Genomic DNA, 20,110 nt, shown 5'->3' on the forward strand with positions numbered 1-20,110 from the left:
AGAGTGAGAGGCTGGCGTACTGCAAAAAAAAAAAAAAGAACAAAGAAAAAGAGGGAGAGGACTCAAATCAATAAAATTTGACATGAAAAAGGAGAAGTTACAACAGACAACACAGAAATACAAAGCATCCTAGGAGACTACTACAAGCACTCTATGGAAATAAAATGGACAACCTGGAAGATATGTACAAATTCTTAGAATGATATAACCTTCCAAGACTGAACCAGGAAGAAATAGAAAATATGAACAGAGGCAATCACAAGTAATGAAATTGAAACTGTGATTAAAAATCTTCCAACAAACAAAAGTCCAGGACCAGATGGCTACACAGGTGAATTCTATCAGAAATGTAGAGAAGAGATAACACTCATCCTTCTCAAACTCTTCCAAAAAATTGCAGAGCAAGGAACACTCCCAAACTCATTCTATGAGGCCACCATCACCCTGATACCAAAACCAGACAAAGATACTACAAAAAAAGAAAATTACAGACCAATATCACTGATGAATATAGATGCAAAAACCCTCAACAAAATACTAGCAAACAGAATCCAACTACACGTTAAAAGGATCATACTCCATGATCATCATCCCAGGGATGCAAGGATTCTTCAATATATGCAAATCACTCAATGTGATACACCATATTGACAAACTGAAGAATAAAAACCATATGATCATCTCAATAGATGCACAGAAAGCTCTGGACAAAATTCAACAACCATTTATGATAAAAACTCTCCAAAAAGTGGGTATAGAGGGAACCTACCTCAACATAATAAAGGCCATTTATGACAAGCACACAGCAAATATCATTCTCAAGGGTGAAAAACTGAAAGCATTTCCTCTAAGGTCAGGAACAAGACAAGGATGTCCACTCTCCCCACTATTATTCAACATAGTTTTGGAAGCCCTAGCCACGGCAATCAGAGAAGAAAAAGAAATAAAAGGAATAAAAATTGGAAAAGAAGATGTAAAACTGTCACTGTTTGCAGATGACATGACTCCATACATTAGAGAATCCTAAAAATTCCACCAGAAAACTACTAGAGCTAATCAATGAATTTGGTAAAGTTGCAGGATACAAAATTAATGCACAGAAATCTCTTGAATTCCCATACACTAATGATGAAAAATCTGAAAGAGAAATTAAGGAAACACTCCCATTTACCACTGCAACAAAAAGAATAAAATACCTAGGAATAAACCTACCTAGGGAGACAAAAGACCTGTATGCAGAAAACTATAAGACAGTGATGAAAGAAATTAAAGACGATACCAACAGATGGAGAGATATAACATGTTCTTAGATTGGAAGAATCAATACTGTGAAAATGACTATACTAACCAAAGCAATCTACATATTCAGTGCAATCCCTATCAAATTACCAATGGCATTTTTTACAGAACTAGAACAAAAAATCTTAAAATTTGTATGGAGACACAAAAGACCCCGAATATACAAAGCAGTCTTGAGGGAAAAAAACGGAGCTGGAGGAATCAGACTCCCTGACTTCAGACTATACTACAGAGCTACAGTAATCAAGACAATATGGTACTGGCACAAAAGCACAAACATAGATCAATAGAATAAGATAGAAAGCCCAGAGATAAACCCACACACCTATGGTCAACTAATCTATGACAGAGGAGGCAAGGATATACAGTGGAGAAAAGACAGTCTCTTCAATAAGTGGTGCTGGGAAAACTGGATGGGTACATGTAAAAGAATGAAATTAGAACACCTCCTAACACCATACACAAAAATAAACTCAAAATGGATTAGAGACCTAAATGTACAACCGGACACTATAAAACTCTTAGAGGAAAACAAAGGAAGAACACTCTTTGACATAAATCACAGCAAGATCTTTTTTGATCCACCTCCTAGAGTAATGGAAATAAAAATAAACAAATGGGACCTAATGAAACTTAAAAGATTTTGCACAGCAAAGGAAACCACAAACAAGACCAAAAGACAACCCTCAGAATGGGAGAAAATATTTGTAAACGAATCTACGGACAAAGGATTAATCTCCAAAATATATAAACAGCTTATGCAGCTCAATATTAAAGAAACAAACAACCCAATCCAAAAATGGGCAGAAGACCTAAATAGAGATTTCTCCAAAGAAGACATACAGATGGCCAAGAAGCACATGAAAAGCTGCTCAACATCACTAATTATTAGAGAAATGGAAATCAAAACTACAATGAGGTATCACCTCACACCAATTAGAATGGGTGTCATCAGAAAGTCTACAAACAACAAATGCTGGGGAGGGTGTGGAGAAAAGGAAACCCTCCTGCACTGCTGGTGGGAATGTAATTAAATTGATACAGCCACTATGGAGGTTCCTTAAAGAACTAAAAATAGAACTACTGTATGACCCAGCAATCCCACTACTGGGCATATACCCTGAGAAAACCATAATTCAAAGAAATACATGCACCCCAATGTTCATTGCAGCACTATTTACAATGGCCAGGTCATGGAAGCAACCTAAATGCCCAGCAAGAGACGAATGGATGAGGAAGATGTGGTATATATATATAATGGAATATTACTCTGCCCTAAAAAGGAACGAAGTCAGGTCATTTGTAGAGACGGGGATGCATCTAGAGACTGTCATACAGGGTGAAGTAATTCAGAAAGGGAAAAAAAAATATCGTATATTAACACATATATGTGGAACCTAGAAAATGGTACAGATGAACCGGTTTGCAGGGCAGAAATTGAGACACAGATGTAGAGAACAAACGTATGGACACCAAGGGGGGAAAGCGGCAGTGGGTTGGGGGAGTTGGTGTGATGAATTGGGCGATTGGGATTGACATGTATACACTGATGTGTGTAAAATGGATGACTAACAAGAAAATAAATAAATAAACATTAAAAAATAATATAATACATAAATAAATACATAAAAAGAAGTCAACATAACATCGGGTTTGCCAAAATGTTCGTTAGGCTTTGCCGTAATGAACTTTTTGGCCAACCCAATATTTGTCTTCTGTGAATATTTCAGCTGCTGCAGCAGTATTTTACTTAATGTTGACCTGTGGTCTGAAAAACTGTATTGCCTCTCTAAACATCTGATGTCTTACTTATGTCAACCCAGTTCAAAAATTTGCACTTGATATCATCTGAATATAATTTCTCAGAAAAATGGGAAATGTGCTTAGCTTTACCAGCTTACTGGTGACTTCTTGAAAAGGGAATATTTCTATTTTTACTCTATGAAGAGGCAAATTACTCCACCTGGAATCATCACATATATATTCTGACTTTCAGAGAAGGGCCTATATTATAATAAAAAGTGAAGTAAACTTGGTTGAAACCAATTTAAACTATTATTATTCTCTTCATCAAACTCAATTTCTTCTGGAACTTTTACCCTCCCTTCATAGTTTGTAAATACTCAGCAAATCAAGTGTAAAGCCTAGAAATTACCAATAACATCTAATTGATAAACAAAATGAAAAACGCTCCCATTCTAGTCTTGGATAAAACAAGAAGAGTCACAATTGTCTGCAATGTAGAAATGCTATGTGGCAACAGTAAAGATAGAAATGAAGGGTAGAATTACTTTGTATGTTTGATTATAAAACAAATTAAGGAAAAACCTAGATCCATTAAGTAGAAGTGCAATAACTGTTCTCTCTGTTTCTACTCCTGCTCTTCTAGACTCAATTCCCCTTGACACGGTATGAATAATATTTTAAAAACATAAGCCAGATCAGGTCAATCTCCTGCTCACAGCCATCTTTGGCTTATATGAAAGTCCTTACAGGGTCTACAAGGTCCTATGTGAGCTAGCCCTGGCTACTCTTTCAACAGCATTTCCTATCAGTCTCCCCATAACTTATTCATGTTTAGAACCAATCATGTCTGTCAAAGTAACTGTAAAAGTACACATTTATTCTTGTGCTTAATCTGTCATTCCAAAGGCTGTTTTGTTTTTCCACAATGAAGTGATGAATGCTAACATAGGTATAATGGAACAATATGATTGCCAAGAGACAGAATGGAAGTCAGTCCTACGTACACCTAAGTCTCCCAAGAAGCTGTTCTTATAGACATGTCAGCAATTAGAGCAGGAATTAGTCTGCTGATGACATTTCACCAAATAACAGCCACTAAAGACTTACCTGCAGCTACTACGATAACATCTGCCAGCAGAGTATGGATCTTCAGTTGTTCTTTGGGAGTATATCTGTGAGCTATTGTCACAGTTGCATCACCTGGAATGCAGAATAACTTCCATTAATGATTACTGAGGTTTTTGGTTTTTTTTTTAATTTGTGAATGCTCCAATTCTAGAGAAATTCCAGTTACATCCTAAGAATAGGAAAACTGCTTTGAAATTATCAAGTCACTTAGCAAGCAAAAGCTAGATAATCTAGATGACTCAAAATATTGTACCCCTCAATTGAACAGTGGAAAATCAAATGAGATAAATGAAGGTATGTGCTGACCATCATAGGAGAGTTGTAAGTAGAGTCCTAGAAACCCAGGATTTGAAAGTTCTGTATTGACAGGTCAATACATAGATGCAGGGGATACTCACTGGCTTGATAATATGTAAATATTGAAAACAACATAATAAGTGCACTAAAAATGGCACAATGTACTGTGGAAGCATAGGTGAGAGACTAATTCTGCTTCATCCTGAGGAGGTGTCAAGGAAGGTTTCCTGAAGGAGTTAATATACATTTTTAGGTCATAAAGTATGAACAAGACTATACTAATCAGGGAAAGAATAAAAGAGCATTCCAAGCCAAAAGGATAGCAGGAAAAAATGGACCAACTTTGAAATTATATGTTTAGAAAATGATGACGAGGTCTAGGATATAACAGGAAGTATTCATACATGATTTAATTAAGAGATGTAGGAATAAGAGAGGTTAGCAGTATGAGGGATTCCAGTGCTTAATGTGTGAGCCAAGGAAGGGGAATAAGGGAAAGGCAGTGATGAGGGAAGTCAAAGGAAGGACTTGCAGTAAGAACAGGGCCATGTGAGACAGTATTGTCTCTCTTCTCCTCCCAGATAACATGCAAATGCTACACAGTTAATGACAACAACAAAAACTGCACAGTTTTTAGCAAAACTAGAAGACATATTGTACACAGACTCCAAAAACATGGAAGAGTTACCCAGGATCAGCAGAGTTAGTAGATACCACACAGGGAGAAAGGCAGAAAGAAGTTCAGAGAATAACAAGATGGCCAGCAGTGGCAGATCTCTGGAAATGACTACAAAAATACACATCCTGAAGGTGAAGGGATCACATAAAATGCAATATATATCCCTCTTATTTGTAGCAGAAAATGTGGGAATAAGGGCAGAAGAAGCCCTCTTGGACCTAGCATAGTTCACAGTGGGTAGTAACACAAAGACTCAGAGGAGCCATTCAAAGAGGAAGTAGTTTGACTCTGTGAAAGTAGTGAAGGAAGAATCTGAAGGCTGCTCAGCATGTCCTCCCCAAACCCTAACAGAAGCACCTGCAAAGATAAGATCCAAGAAAATCCAGCTCATTCCATGATAAGTAATTTTAAAAAGGATTTTACACAGCATCAATAAAAGGATATTATATAAGAATCAGCCCAGGGGAACTTTGATTCTAGTGGTAGTTACATGACTATATGCATTTGTCTAAAGTTATGGAACTATACACCAAAAAAGAATAAATTTTACTACATGCAAATTTTTAAGTAAATAAAAGGATACATTTTAAAAGTGGCAGACCCAAGGAAAAAAAACAAAGAAAATTTTAAATTTAACAACAAAGTAATAAACTCAACAGAAAAATGTTGTTATGGAAAAGTTGAACATTACGGTCAAACACTATGCCAAGCACAGTCATACAAAATGGGGAAAAAAGACTTGAGTCCATACAAATTGAACTATAATAGTCAACAGTGAGACACATATCAGTAAAGTTGCTGGATTTTAAAGACTAAAAAAAGAAGCCTATGAGCAACCAGGCAAAAATTCAGATTTTTACATTCAATTCCAGAAAACAGCAGAGCAATACCTACAAGAGACCCATGTAAAGAAACTGGGAGCAAGGATTTCATATCCAGTCAGATTGTCTTCCAAGATTAAAGTTTGCAAACAATTTTGAAATTGTAAGAACACAGGAAATATTGTTCCCATGAGTTTTTCCGGAGGAATGAGCTAAAAGATGAACTTTAATGAATCAAAATATATCTGAGGAAACTGGGGAAAGGACTATTGGAGTGTTTTGAATATATTTAACAACAAAATTAAGGCAAAAAAGTGTGAGGTTTGGGGTGATAGACAAAATGTTAAATGCTATTTGCTCTGATTAGGTAGAATTGGTGCAACTAACAAAATTAGAATAGGAAGGACAAAACTGAGAAAGTTTGCTGATTGCCTTACATTTAATGACTAGAATGAACAGATATAATTTAAAGCTGACCCGTCAAATAATAGAAATATGAGAATATTTTAAAGTATAAGGTAAACACACTACAAAGGTAATTTTTATTAGCAAATATCAGGTAGGAGACAAAAGAAATGGAATCACGGAAGGAAAAGGAAACATTTTATCATCTCTTCTAATAGAGTATCAATAGATACCATATAAAGAAATAGAGAACTAAGAGTACTGTATAAAGTTATAATTATTAACTTCCTAAATCTTCCTAAATAATAAAACAACTATATACAAAAAAGAAAAAATATAAAAAGTAAACAAAAACTGTAAAAACAACAAAACAGAAGATAATGACATTTCAGACTGTATATATTTACCATAATAATAAATATAAATTTTTCTGTTATTTATTAAAAGAATAATATATTAAAATTGACTCACAAAGTAAAGTCTAGTTCTACACTTTATATAAAACACATCTAAAACAAAGCTGTTCAGAAATGTTGAAAATAAAAGGTGGGCAAACATATAACAGGAAAATGACATCAAAAAAAAATGATGCTCTTATTATCAAATAAGGAGAAATTCAGCAAATTTATCAAATAGGATAAAAAGGTACTATTATAATGCAAAGGTGTGATTTAAAAGAAGACATGACTCAAGCATTCTCTTGTTCCAAATGAGAGCCTCCCAAATCCCTGCAAAATCCAAAATTAAAACCAAACCTTCCCACTTCATCATTACTGATGATTTCATCAAGGAACTGAGCGATACATAATCCAGTGAGTTATATACACATAAAATTAACAATCTGTAAAGCTTCAAGCAAAAGAAAAAATATTGAGATGAATTTCAGTCAGCATGGAAAGATCTTTTAGATAACTCCACTCCTTCAATAATAATATCTAGTTAAATTGTTTTTACTCCTAAGTGAGTAATATCAAAGTCTTATTTAGACTTGATTGATCAGTTTCTGACCATTGTGCTATCAAACAATGGGAAGGTTTTGGGCCTTCCCATTTTCATTAAACTGGATGATGATAGCAAAAGAGAGTTGAGCCAAGGGAGTTAAGAGCAAATGTGTTCAAATAATGCCTCAGACGCTTCTGCCTTTTCCCCTTGATACCTGTTCCTGGTTCTGAGAACTAGATATCCTAAGTGTCTTACTTGGCATTGTGAACATTCTTGTCATTTCTGTTTTCAATTCTGGTGCCCCATTACTTTTGTTCAATGAATCCTATGACTTGCTGCACCTAGTCATTTCTAGCGCCTCAAATTTTTATATATATATAAACTATATTTTAAAGCAATCAGACCCTCCCAAATCTTAGCCAAAATGAGGTAGTCAGCTCAGTCATGGGATAAGGGGCATGAGCCGAAGTATTGCCCTTTCCTTTCTAGTTGTTTTGGCTGGGAGATGTATGGATGAGGTCTATTTGTTAAAGTTTTATATAATTTTTACATTTATTTTCTTCTTTCCAAGATTAACAGATGAAAAGAAACTCAGGAATCTTATTACAAAGTCTTATTCTGCAAACTTGCTTAAAAGACCATAGACTAAGGCTAAATAGGTATTCTCAAGGTTCTGAATTCATTCTCTGTGTGGAAAAAGGCTAGACCTCTGGGGTGTATTAGTACAAATTTAGCAAATACATAGATACAAATATGGCAACTATAAATACAAATATATATACACACACACATGTATATTTGTGTGTGTGTGTATATATATGTATATGATAGTTTTAGGGGGGATAAAAACAACTTTCAGGGTTAAAGACTTTTACTTTCACAGATTCACAGTACTTACTATATTAAAGGTTATATTATATTACTATATTCACAGTCAAGATATATGTTTGATTTTGTTTAACCCAGATTTCCCAGACTTATTTGACTAATTTTTGTCCCTTTAAAAAAAAAAACTAAACCCATTTAGAGAAACACACTCCACAGGGTGTGGGCCATTTCAAGAGGTGAGAGGCCCCGAAATACGGGGTGGTTAGTTTTTATCGGCCGGGTAATTTCATAGGCTAATGAGTGGGAGGATTATTCCAACTATTTTGGGGAAGGGGCAGAGATTTCCAGAAATTGGGCCACCTCCCACTTTTTGGCCTTTTTAGCTGGCCTCAGAACCATTTAAAATCTTGTGGTACATCCGTGCTCCTAAGAATACAGCTTATGAATAGCTGTATTAAAACTTACATGATACTCTTGGTCTACAAATAAAGAGAATTTATTCATTCATTTATTGAACAAAGACTTTTTGGAGAGCTATTATGCTAGATGCTGGAAATAAAATGGGAAGATAAAGAGATATGGTTTTTGCTCTTGTGGAGTTAATAGTCCAGTGAATAGGATGCAAATTAATCAGATAGTGACACAAATAAATGACAATCACAAACTGATAAATGTTGTGAAGGAAAAGTTCCTCAATGTGTCTATGGTGGTGTGTATGAGGGGGTGGGAGAGATTTTCAGAAGTTCTATCTGATGTACTTACTATATATGTATAATAACACTGCTTGGCATTGACCTGATTTTTTTTTAATCATCAAATCATCATTTACCATTATGGTATGAATTATTTATTTTGTACAGAGTGAACGTTTTCCTTCTAGAGATTTTAGAAATTTTTAATAACTTCAAGTAGAATATAGTTTTAGTTTTGTCTGTGAGGTGGGATTTTTTTAGTTTGAAGTGAAGAGCAGTGGCAGAAGGTAGACAATAAAAACATTCCATTGCAATAGTACAAAAGATAGGCATAAAAAGGTATAACATTAATGTATAACTGTAGCTAGAAATCATCCACTCCTTCCCACAACCAAGCTTTTTATTATAGAAAGGTCTCCTCCTTTGCAGCATTTTGCACAATTATAATGATTAATCATTCATACCTAATTGTTTGGTCACTGTCTTTCCTACTAAACTGTAAGCTCAAGAGGACAGGGCAATATCTGATTTATTCACTATCATATTCCCATGCTTAGTGACAAAGAAATCAGCTCCTCTGTAAGAAGGCAGCATTACATGCCAGCAGCTCAAGAAAAAAAAAAAAAAAGTCTAAACAAAATGATAGATTTTAAATGTTTTACTGGAAAAATGCTGTGACCTCTTTCAATTAATGCTGTCAGCAATAATTTTCCTTCCCTTCCCAGTATCCTTAGGTCTCCTCTCCCCTTCCTGATGGTCGTGAGGCATTCTCCTCTCCTGTGAGCTGACTCTTGGGCAAAAGGGGAGTCATAAGTTATACTTTTACGTAAATGCCTATAATGTTAAAATATGAAGGATTTAGTTTATAGTAAGTACCTAGCTACTTCTGTTCCCTCCTCCCCACTATATAGGGATTTTTTTTCCCATAAACGGCAGTATTTTATTTAAAATCCCTAGCCTGCAGTCTTATTTTCTACGATACAGGCACACAGGAAACACTAAATAAACTGTTATTGATTCACTGACTAGTTGCATTATTACATGCCAAGCCCTGTGCTAAATTTCAGAGATACAAAAAGCCTAAGACAAAATATTTGTCATTGAGCAGTTCATATTTACTATGTCTGTGTCGAAAAGGGGACCAGGTAGACAATCAATATGCAACAGGATTAGTACTGGGATGGCAGCACATACAACATGTAAAAGTTAGATTTGCTGCACGTCTTGAAAGGTGGGCTGGAGGTGAGAGGAAAGCAGGCGAGTGAGGGGAAACAGCATTCCCCGCAGAGGGAACGGGGTATGTAATGGAAACGAGGCCTGGAAGAGATGGTGTGTTTGGGGAACAATGTGCAGTTCTATGAAGCTTCAGCATAAGGGACCAGGGGGAACTCGATGGGATGAATGGCTGAAAAGGCTGGTGGAGCAGAAATGAATATCCTAACAAGTGATGCTTTGAATAATCGGGCTTATAGACATCAGAAAAGGGATGCTTTGTGCGGATAATTATGAAAAAAAAAAAAATGCCTGGTACTTTGAGGTCATGAGGAAAGAGGGAAAATGAAAGGGGGAAAAAAAAAGATTTGGACCTCACTTTATATTTTAAATAGTGTTTAATGTTATTTTCAACAGGGCAACTAATAGTTCCAGCTGCCTGATGTGAGAATACGTGACATTTTTCCAAGTACAGTGCTTTCCAGATACTAGCTGGCTGAATTTCAGAGATGTTGAAAATGAAACAGTACTCCGACTATTCAACTTAGAAAATGAGACTACAACAAGCATTTGTTCTTTTCTATTGCTTTCCACTATGCAAACTCAAAGCTGTAATTCAGTAAAGTTTAGTCAACACAGAGGCGTCATAAAACATAATACCCCCAATATCTTACCACGAGTACTTCTACCTTAGGAATAGCGGAATGGGAGGAGAAAAGACTATAAATGCCTGCCGTCCCCCTGCCCCCATTTGACAATGGTTCATTCCACAGCAGCAGCAAAAGTCCCACTCCATTCCACTGGCAACAAGACTAAGAATCTCCGTCCGGGAGGCATGATTGCTTTGCATGACTCCTCTCTCCTAGGTGTTCCTTTTTGTCTCCTCTCTTTGAAACTTGAGAGCACCTGGTCCAACCTGGCACTGGGTTGAGCTTAATCACACATAACCACTCATATTACACTGCACTGCCTGGAACATCCATTCCTGTGTTACTACCTGAAAGCCCCTCCTGTAGGTGAGAGAGAATGCTCCCAGGCTAGCAAAGATGTGCATTTTCACAACTGGAGCCAATTTTCACAAAGGAAAGGCATCACACTGACAAAATACCTTGTGGTTTTCCATTTAGATAGGATGTCCCCTTGAATGAAAAATACCTGATATATAGATGTTGCAGTAGGTGGGCAGCTTGAGCGCAAAAGCTGAACACCAATGCGGAAGCTGTGCTTTGAGAAACACAGTGTCCTGAAGATGCAGTCTGTCATCTTCTGGAAACAGGGGGCCAAGTCTTCTTCACCCCTGTACCACACCCCCACCCCAGTGTTTCACAGAGAATACGCACTGAATGCCTATTGCCTGAATGAAGTCAAGAATATCCCAAAGGACTCTAAACAAAATCAGCTAGTTGCTGACTCTTCCAAAATGCTCTTTTAAAAAGTCCCAGCAACCAATGCCACTGCAGTAGTACCCCAACCTTTTAGTTAAAAGGAAGAGCATGTTGTGGCCATTTAGGGGGATCTATTTAGATGACATGCCCTATGTAAGAATACAAAATAGGCAGAAATGAATTTACTCTAAAAGAATTTGAAATAAAATCAGACTATGTATTCCTTTGGTTATAATTAATACACATAATGCCTGGTCATTATGGCACTTTGTTATCTTAAAGGAAAAAAAAAAACTGTTTCAGAGAAATTGGAGAACTCTGTTTTACTCCATCAGGGTAAGCTAAACATAAAGACATTTTGCTAAAGCCAATAGTATTCAGTTTTCATTCTGAAAACTGAAAGGTTAAGTTACCTGGGTAGGTTACTACATACAAAGACGTTAAAAGAATACCAGTGAATTATAGGTGATCACAATGATATTAAAACATCCTAACAAGTAGTGGGACTCATGACTCCACTGTCAATCTCTTTACGTTTCCTCAATTAACCAAGGGCTTCCCTTAGCAAATTGAATGCTTTCTTAGGGATGCTGAATTTTATTTTGTGCCACTAAATATTTATCATTTAAATCACCCATACTTGCATATCATGCCCCCTCTGTACCCTGTCCCCCCACCCTACCACCACCAAGACTATAAGCTCTTGGAAGACAGGAACTATCTCTCACTCTCTATAAAGTACACAGTGGCTTGAATGTCATGTCATCTTTAAAGCCTCCTGTGATGACATGTCCTCAAGATTTTAGCACATTCTCAGTCCTCTAAATATTTCAAGCCCTTGAAGAATTAAAAGAAGCTCTTTCTCACAAAACAGCCGGGATCCATGTCCTTAATAATCAAGACTAAAAGCCAGCCCTGTGTAGACACATATTAATCAAGCTAAATTACAGTATCGCCATTTTTCTTCTAGTGCAATTATCTTTGGCTTTAAGACACAAATGAATCATTTGGGCTCTGAATCTTTTCTGGCAAAGAAGTACAGTGTGAGCTGAATGCTCAACATTCTGAGTGTCATCAGAACAAGTTCTATAGATGTGAATTTGCCCAGTTAATCCTCCTTCATTATGTCCGTAAGCTAACAATGCACATGTAGTCACTGCACATCATTACTGCTCTAGCAGACATGGACATTTGAAATATTAACTTTCCCACAGACTGCAAATCTTCAGTAAGCAGCTCTCAACAATTCATTATACTAATCATATATGTCACCATACTCCTATTAAATATGCATGAGATTAATGAACACCACCCATGTTGCGAACTATCCAACATCATTTTTAATACAATTTATTACCTTTTAGATACTGTAATTATAACGGCACCTGTATGCCACTATAACTGTAAATTTAACCACCTGGCGTTTAAGTAACTAGTACTATATCTAATTCCAATTTTATTCAATTTCTAACATGCATTCAAGTGAAAATATTTTGTAACACAAAGTGTAAAATACTTATAAAGTAAATGTGTTTTATGACATAGGACTATCTAATTTAAAATTGCATAAATAAGAGGTAAATTAACTTACTTAGATTTAGGTATTTTATAGACAAATAATTCAAAATTGAAATTTATCAAGAAATTAGCACACAATATATTAATATCCACAAGAAAAAGTGCAATGTAAAGTAAACTTTGGAATATTATGATGTCATATTTATAATCTAATATTTTATTAACTTTATAAATTCTATGTTTATGCAAATTATTACAACAAAGATTAGATTTGATCCAAATAAAAGTAAATATAAAAGCTACAGAAAAAGAAAATAAAATTTCAAATGAAGGTGAAAAATACATCATTGACCTTGGATTATGTTATTCTAAACTTTTTAGTTAGTATGGCCATAGATTATTATTTAAGCATAATAATGGAAATAACGGTAATAGTCACGGTTCATATGCACCAAGGGCTTACTTAACTTACTGTGTCAGGCACTGTGAAGAGTGCTTTACATACAAGTCTCATTCAATTTTCATAATAACCCAATGAAGGAGATATTAATATTATCTGCACTTTACAAATGAGGGAAGTGGAGACTTACACAGATTAAATGACTTACCCAAGGATACAGGGCTTGGCAGGGGAGGGGTCTGACTTCAAGTCTATCCTCCTAACCAGACAGTCAGCACCCAACTCCCAGCTTTGTACACCACTTCCTTGAATGGCCTTGGGTAAGTCACTGAAGTCTCTAAAGCTCACTTCCTTTAGCTGCAAAACGTGAATATGAATATATTCCAGAATTATTGAGAATGAAATAAGACAGCTCATGAGAAAGTGCTGTGCAATTAATAGAGCTGCATAATGCTGCTTGTTACGTTACTGATGAAATAAGAAAATAATATGTTGAAAATGAAGAAAAAACTGCCTATTTTGGCTCTTGGTCAAAATCTTCCAACAAAAATGGTACACCTAGGTAAATTTTCCTGGTTGTTTTTCCTTGCTTAACAGAAACTATTAAATAAAGGTAAATATGAATCAATATCTTTATTATACCCTAAGAGATAGATGAGCATTAACAGATTAAGTTAGAAGTGAATAGTTAAGCTAGAGATGCACCTTTGTAGATGGTTACCATGAAAACTATGTTGATATTACCAGATTTGGCCTTTCAAAAAGCTCTTCAAAAACTAAGGCTTTTTAAAGTTTCTTTGAGTCATTATCAGGCCCTAGTTTCCTATGATCCACATACACATTTTGATTTGTTGCAATATTTAAGTCCTTAAGTCCAGACAGGCAAAAACAATTCAAACTCTAATAATTTATAATTTTATATAAGTGATATGTTATCATTGGGCTTCTTTTTCCTTAGGGCTTCGTGACTTAAAAAAAATATTTCATATGCATTACATCAACCAAGATCATAAAATTGGTACAGTTGACCCTTGAACAACACGGAGGTCTGGGACACCCACCCTCTGCACAGTCAAAAATCCTCCTGTAACTTTATAGTCAGCCCCTGGATTTATGATTCCACATCCATTGATTCAACTAACCACAGATTATATAGTACTGTAGTATGTATTTAGTGAAAAAAAAATCTATGTATATGTGGACTTGCGCAGTTCAAAGCCGTGTTGTTCAACAGTCAACTGTATTTGAAAATTTGAGATCAGGAAACTGGAATTCACCAAGGTTAATAATGGTAAAAAAAAAAAAAAAAAAAACAGACACCAAACTTATATCTATATATTGGTGGTGTGTTTTAGGGGGGTAGTGTGTATGGGTATACAGATATCTATCAACATGTGATTTTTATGTATCTAGTATGTATCTAGCCTTTCTACCCTTCTTAATGTCTATATTTTTAATGATATAAAGGAAGTATATAAAGCCAAAGGATAAAGTAGGAACAAAGGGGCCACATTTTTCCAGTAATTCTTTTATTCATTGTCAAGGTGCTCATGTCATTAGATAGGGAATAAAGGGAAACCTTTATTTGCAGAAGCCCATAAATAATCTATGTCACATTTTCAAACACATTTATTTGATGATTGTAAGTGAGAAAACTGTAAGAGTACATAGAATCTCCAGGTTGCCCCTACCTCCTGGCCGTTCGTGTTCTCCATCAGTGTGTAAGAGCATGGCGATGGGCATCCCTGCATTCTTGGATCTTCCAGCCACAACCACATTTTTTCCAAATGTTTCAATTCCTTAAAACACAGAGTTTGGTTTAAATGAAGAATAAGCAACAAGAAGCAAAGTAAACATCTCAACAGCCAACTGCAGTATTCTTTAAAAACTTCTAATTCAATTTGAATTATTTTGTGGCTTGTGTATAATGTTCCTACATTTACTATTTATAAATATTTCTTTTTATAATTCTTGGATCTGTCATGTTCCCTCTCATTATGGTCTCATTAAAAAACCATAGACATTTTCAAGCTTCCATTAAATTAGTTTTAAACATTAAAATTCATATGAAGTGTTAGAAGAGTGGAGACAAAATATTAGCTACTAATCACAAAGCAAGAAAAGTGCAAGGTCAAGATTAATTGGCAATCAAACTTTGAGCAAATCTAGGACAAAATGAAGTGGGGGAAAAAAGTATTTTTCACAAAACTCATGCACTTTATTCTATAGGAGAGAAGCACTAAATTTATGGACTTAGAAAGGTCTGAAAGATAAAGCTTACAGATTTAACACACTTAACCTCTTTGGGGCATAGTATCTTCATAAGTAAAATGAAAAAATTAGAATTAAGGCTTTTCTAAGTACTAACATTCTAAGAGTATAATTCTAGGATCTGCTTGCCCTTGGAAGTTCTCTCCCTCAGTTAGAAGAGAGAAGATTAGCAGGAGGAGATGCTGCCAAAAATGTAAGAGACAGTGATGAAGACAGAACTATCAGGGGTCTTTGAGAGCATTATTGAATTTAGAGCACAATTCAAGGGCAAGTGTTTATAATGAAAACCTAGCTCATTAGAGATGGTGCAAAATGTTTGGCACATTTTTTAAAAATAAACTTATTTTATTTATTTGTTTATAAATTTATTTGGTTGCACTGGATCTTCATTGTGGTGCAGGGGCTTCTCATTGCGGTGGCTTTTCTTGTTGCAGAGCACGGGCTCTAAGAGCATGGGCTTCAGTAGTTGTGGCTCACGGCTATAGAGCGCAGGCTCAGTAGTTGTGGTGCACAGGCTTAGTTGCTCCACAGCTTGTGGGATCTTCCCGGACCAGGGCTCGAACCCGAGTCGCCTGCATTGGCAGGCAGATTCTTAACCATTGCACCACCAGGGAAGCCCAGCATATTTTGTTTTTAAAGGTAAGGAAAAACATAATACATTTTGGAAAATGTACATCAAAATACCTTCAGCTTATAGTTTTAGAGTAGGGAGATAAACTTTCTATTTGGAAAATTCGCTCCCTGAAAGGTGAAACCGCAGTTTCTTGTAACCTGGCATGTGTTCTTCATTTTATCTTATTTCAGATTATTCTTTGACTTCTGTAACTTTGTATATTCCTGTAGATTGAAGTTTAATGCTTATTTTCTTTCATTCTCTTTCAAGACAATGTGAAAATGCTCATTTTGGTACTTAGCACCCACGTCCCATAGACCAACCTGTTCGTTTGATAATTTCCCAAACAGCACTAGCAGTGGCAGGTATGAGAGAATGCTGATCCAGGCATAGTCTTCCAATGTTAATAATATGAAATCCATCTACGTCTTTTTCCGGGGCAATTCCATTGCATACTGTCCGCTCATCCACGTGGTCTGAAAAGTAAATAAAATTGATTTAGTTTTACAATTGTTATCTATTTGCAAGTCTGGAAAATTAAATTGGAGGGCCTACAGCCAGATCACTTATGGTTCAGCTTTAGTTAAGATATAAAATCATTACTCTATTCCTTTTATTGCCATGATAATAGTAAGCCAAACTGCTCTTGAACAATGGCTGTAATTAACTGCTGTAAGATTATATGCAAGTACAGGGCCAGAAGTGGCTGGCCTGGTAAAAGGGAAAAATCTGTGAAATCAAACAATACCAATGAGATCTGGGAACAGTCAGATGATAAGGCTTTGCCTCTACAAGTTTGCATATTTAAATGTATGTTTTTCCTATACAAGATAGTTCCATGAATAGACTTCTGTTGAATATTGTTAGCATTACAGATTAAAAGGGCTTTATTAGTGTTAAAAATAGCCATGACATCAATGCCTAGCTTCCTCCCAAATGACATAATAGAAAAGCACACACACACACACACACACACACACACACACACACACACACACCCCCCACACATCACTTCCCTGAAGCATTACTACATTGAAATCCAAAATATCATTATGGTTTCCTTTATGAAAGGAAAAGAAGATAACTTGAGTAATGAACTAATCAAATGAGATATGAGATGCCAATCATCTCATTTTGAAAAGTAATAAGTATAGAAATATAAAATAGGCTCTTAATACTACTCTATGCAGAGTAGCTTAGGGTATCCTAAATCCAACAATTAACCCACATTCCTAAAATACTAAAATAAAGGTATATTTGCTACAGAAAAGTTTCCTTATGTATTACACAATGAATGCCATTTAGAAATAATTTTTTAAAACATTATCAAAGCCCAAGTTCAAACAGTTTTCAAAAGAGACATGCCTTATGTCTCAGATATTTTATATCCTAAAAATGACACTACTGCCATCTTACTTTAAATAGATCCAATTTGCCATTACTAGGCTACCAAATCATTTACATATATAAAAGTCATAATATGAATCATATTCAATTAGAAATTGGGTCTTTGGAATATCTCTCCAATGACTAGATTGTCACTTTCAATAATTGTATTCATTCTATAATGTCCTACCAGAGTAAGCCTCCATCTGTTTTCTCTGAAGATAGAAGATGATTATACAAGTTCTAGCAAAATTTATTTTTAGAATTACATATTTAACTTACTATTTGAGGACAAAAATAGTGGTTCCTTTTTAAATCTGATGGATTATGATGATGATGATGGTGATGATTCAGTTTTTAGACACCTACCACTCATGCAGAAGCTTCATGCCATGGATATTTCTTACAACAAAATCAAAAGCTTTGTAAATAAAAAAAGAAATAACTGTAATTGAACACTCCATTATTGAGTTATGGCTTAAATTAGTTCATTTCTAAATTCAAAATTGGCTACTGTATGTATGGGCCAATAATGTATTGAAAGAATTCAACAAAGGTTCTTTTGTAGATTTTGAGAGCCATCCTCTTACCAAATAAGTCTGAACTATATTGAATTTCGCAGTCTACTGGTCTGTGCTGTTTTACTCACTAAAAATAACATTAACTTGTAATGAACAATTCATCTCACACAATAGCTGAAATACTCAGGAAGAAATGTAAGCATCTGAAAATTTGGGGGCAAGCACTAGAAACTGGCAACTATAGACCTGTCCTCTAATGTATTTCTTAAAACTTCAACCCAGATCTTCATTTCAGAACAATTTTATCTTAAGTTAATTAAGTAATTTTTGTTTAAAAGACAGATGTGTGGACATATAAAAGGTGTGATGTAGTGAACACATGAAAACTGATTATTAATGTGCTTACTATTTAATCTAAAAGGAAAAAACCTATATGAGTAGATTAAAAATGTTAGGATCATAAAAATCAAGGACACCAATTCATACATCACTTTTATGTAACTCTATGTTATCTCAGGAGTGGATTAAATCTCACATACATCCTTTGCCAGGAAAGATGTACCTTTCATTATGTAATCTACAGTGTATGGAAATAATAGGAGTTAGTATATCTTACATTCAAACAGTGCTTTATAATGTTCATGTTACCATCACATAGGTTTCCCCTTTGGTCTTCAGAGTTACTGAGGGCTAAGATAGAGAAGGTATTATCTTCATTTTAAAGATGAAGCTGAAAGATTTTGAGACTCAGCCAATCTCAAACTACTACTAAGAAGAGGGGTCCAGAATTAAAATCCACATCTGTTTGCCCTAAAACCAGTTTTTCTTTCTGTGTTATACAGAAATCATAAATATTAATCAATCTTAAATACCACTCAACAATTAATATCAGCAAGGGCCCCTGCCCCTTCTAATCAAGACATTTTGATCATCCTAAAATATCCCAAGGAATGCACTGTTTCTTCTAGACCTCCAAAAACAACAGTATTTTTGGATTAACTAACATGTATCTAAATACATGCAAAACAGCATCAAACATTTTATAGCACCTTTTGTTAAATGAGTAAGAGAAATAAATACACTTCATGCTTTTAACTGACTGCTACTGAAAGTCCCCTGATGTCTCATCCCTGGGGCCCATGACTTGAAAAGAAGAAACCATCATGAGCCTCAACAGCATTAATTTTTTTACAATGGTTATAAAACATTTTTGATTCATAGAATACATTGGCCAACAACTAACCACTTAATACCTTACCCAAATGAACGGGAAAGCTGGCATTATTCACTTTGTGAGTGTGTGTTTTTCCCATCTATTTAATATTATGAGAAGTCATTAAATCATGCCAGGAAAAAAACTCATCAAATTGAATTCATAATAATGCAATAGAACAGCTCAGGGAATGTCTTTAGGTACCACACTTTAGAACTACAACGTTGAATATATATTTCTGTGATTTATTTATAATATGTTTAATTGTCTTTGGATAAGTAACAACAACAACAACAAAAAGAAAACAAACAAATTACTGGTTTATTTTCCATCCAAGGATTTTCACGTTACTGTTCAAAAAGTACCTCTTTCCACTTCCCCAATGCCTGTTGGATAAGGGCAAGCTCATGAGCAAATATGTTCTTTAGCTTGATTATATCTTTTGTCCTATACTTCCCTCCCTCCAAGTGCCCCATCCCTTTCCCTACCATCATTATGACACATCCTTACCTCAATTCACACCAATCTGTCCCATTCCCAAGCCCTTCACGTTAATTTTTGCGTTTCTACGTTCTTGCTCATGATTATTTTTCCATTACTAATTCCTTCCTCCCTGTTGTTTCACATCCTATTTATTCGTCAATATATTGATCCCTTCTCAGCTGTTCCCTCATCACAAAGTGAAATGATAATTTTTATCTCTTCTGGTCCCCACAGAACTACTGTAAAAAGCACTTACCACATTACTTCAGTT

General features: G+C 35.3%; 1 protein-coding gene across 1 annotated transcript in view; it reads right to left on the reverse strand.

Moving 5' to 3' along the window:
- The window catches only part of MTHFD2L (methylenetetrahydrofolate dehydrogenase (NADP+ dependent) 2 like), a 129,379-nt gene that overhangs the window by 69,414 nt on the left and 39,855 nt on the right, over positions 1–20,110 (reverse strand). Inside the window, exons 4-6 of the mRNA XM_065877218.1 lie at positions 16,560–16,712; positions 15,044–15,151; positions 4,153–4,245 (exon numbers count right to left, since the gene is read on the reverse strand). Of these exons, the coding sequence (XP_065733290.1) occupies positions 4,153–4,245; positions 15,044–15,151; positions 16,560–16,712 (354 nt within the window). The remainder of the gene's footprint in view (positions 1–4,152; positions 4,246–15,043; positions 15,152–16,559; positions 16,713–20,110) is intronic.

This window comes from Phocoena phocoena, chromosome 5 (assembly GCF_963924675.1).
Source record: "Phocoena phocoena chromosome 5, mPhoPho1.1, whole genome shotgun sequence".
Taxonomy (NCBI): Eukaryota; Metazoa; Chordata; class Mammalia; order Artiodactyla; family Phocoenidae; genus Phocoena; species Phocoena phocoena.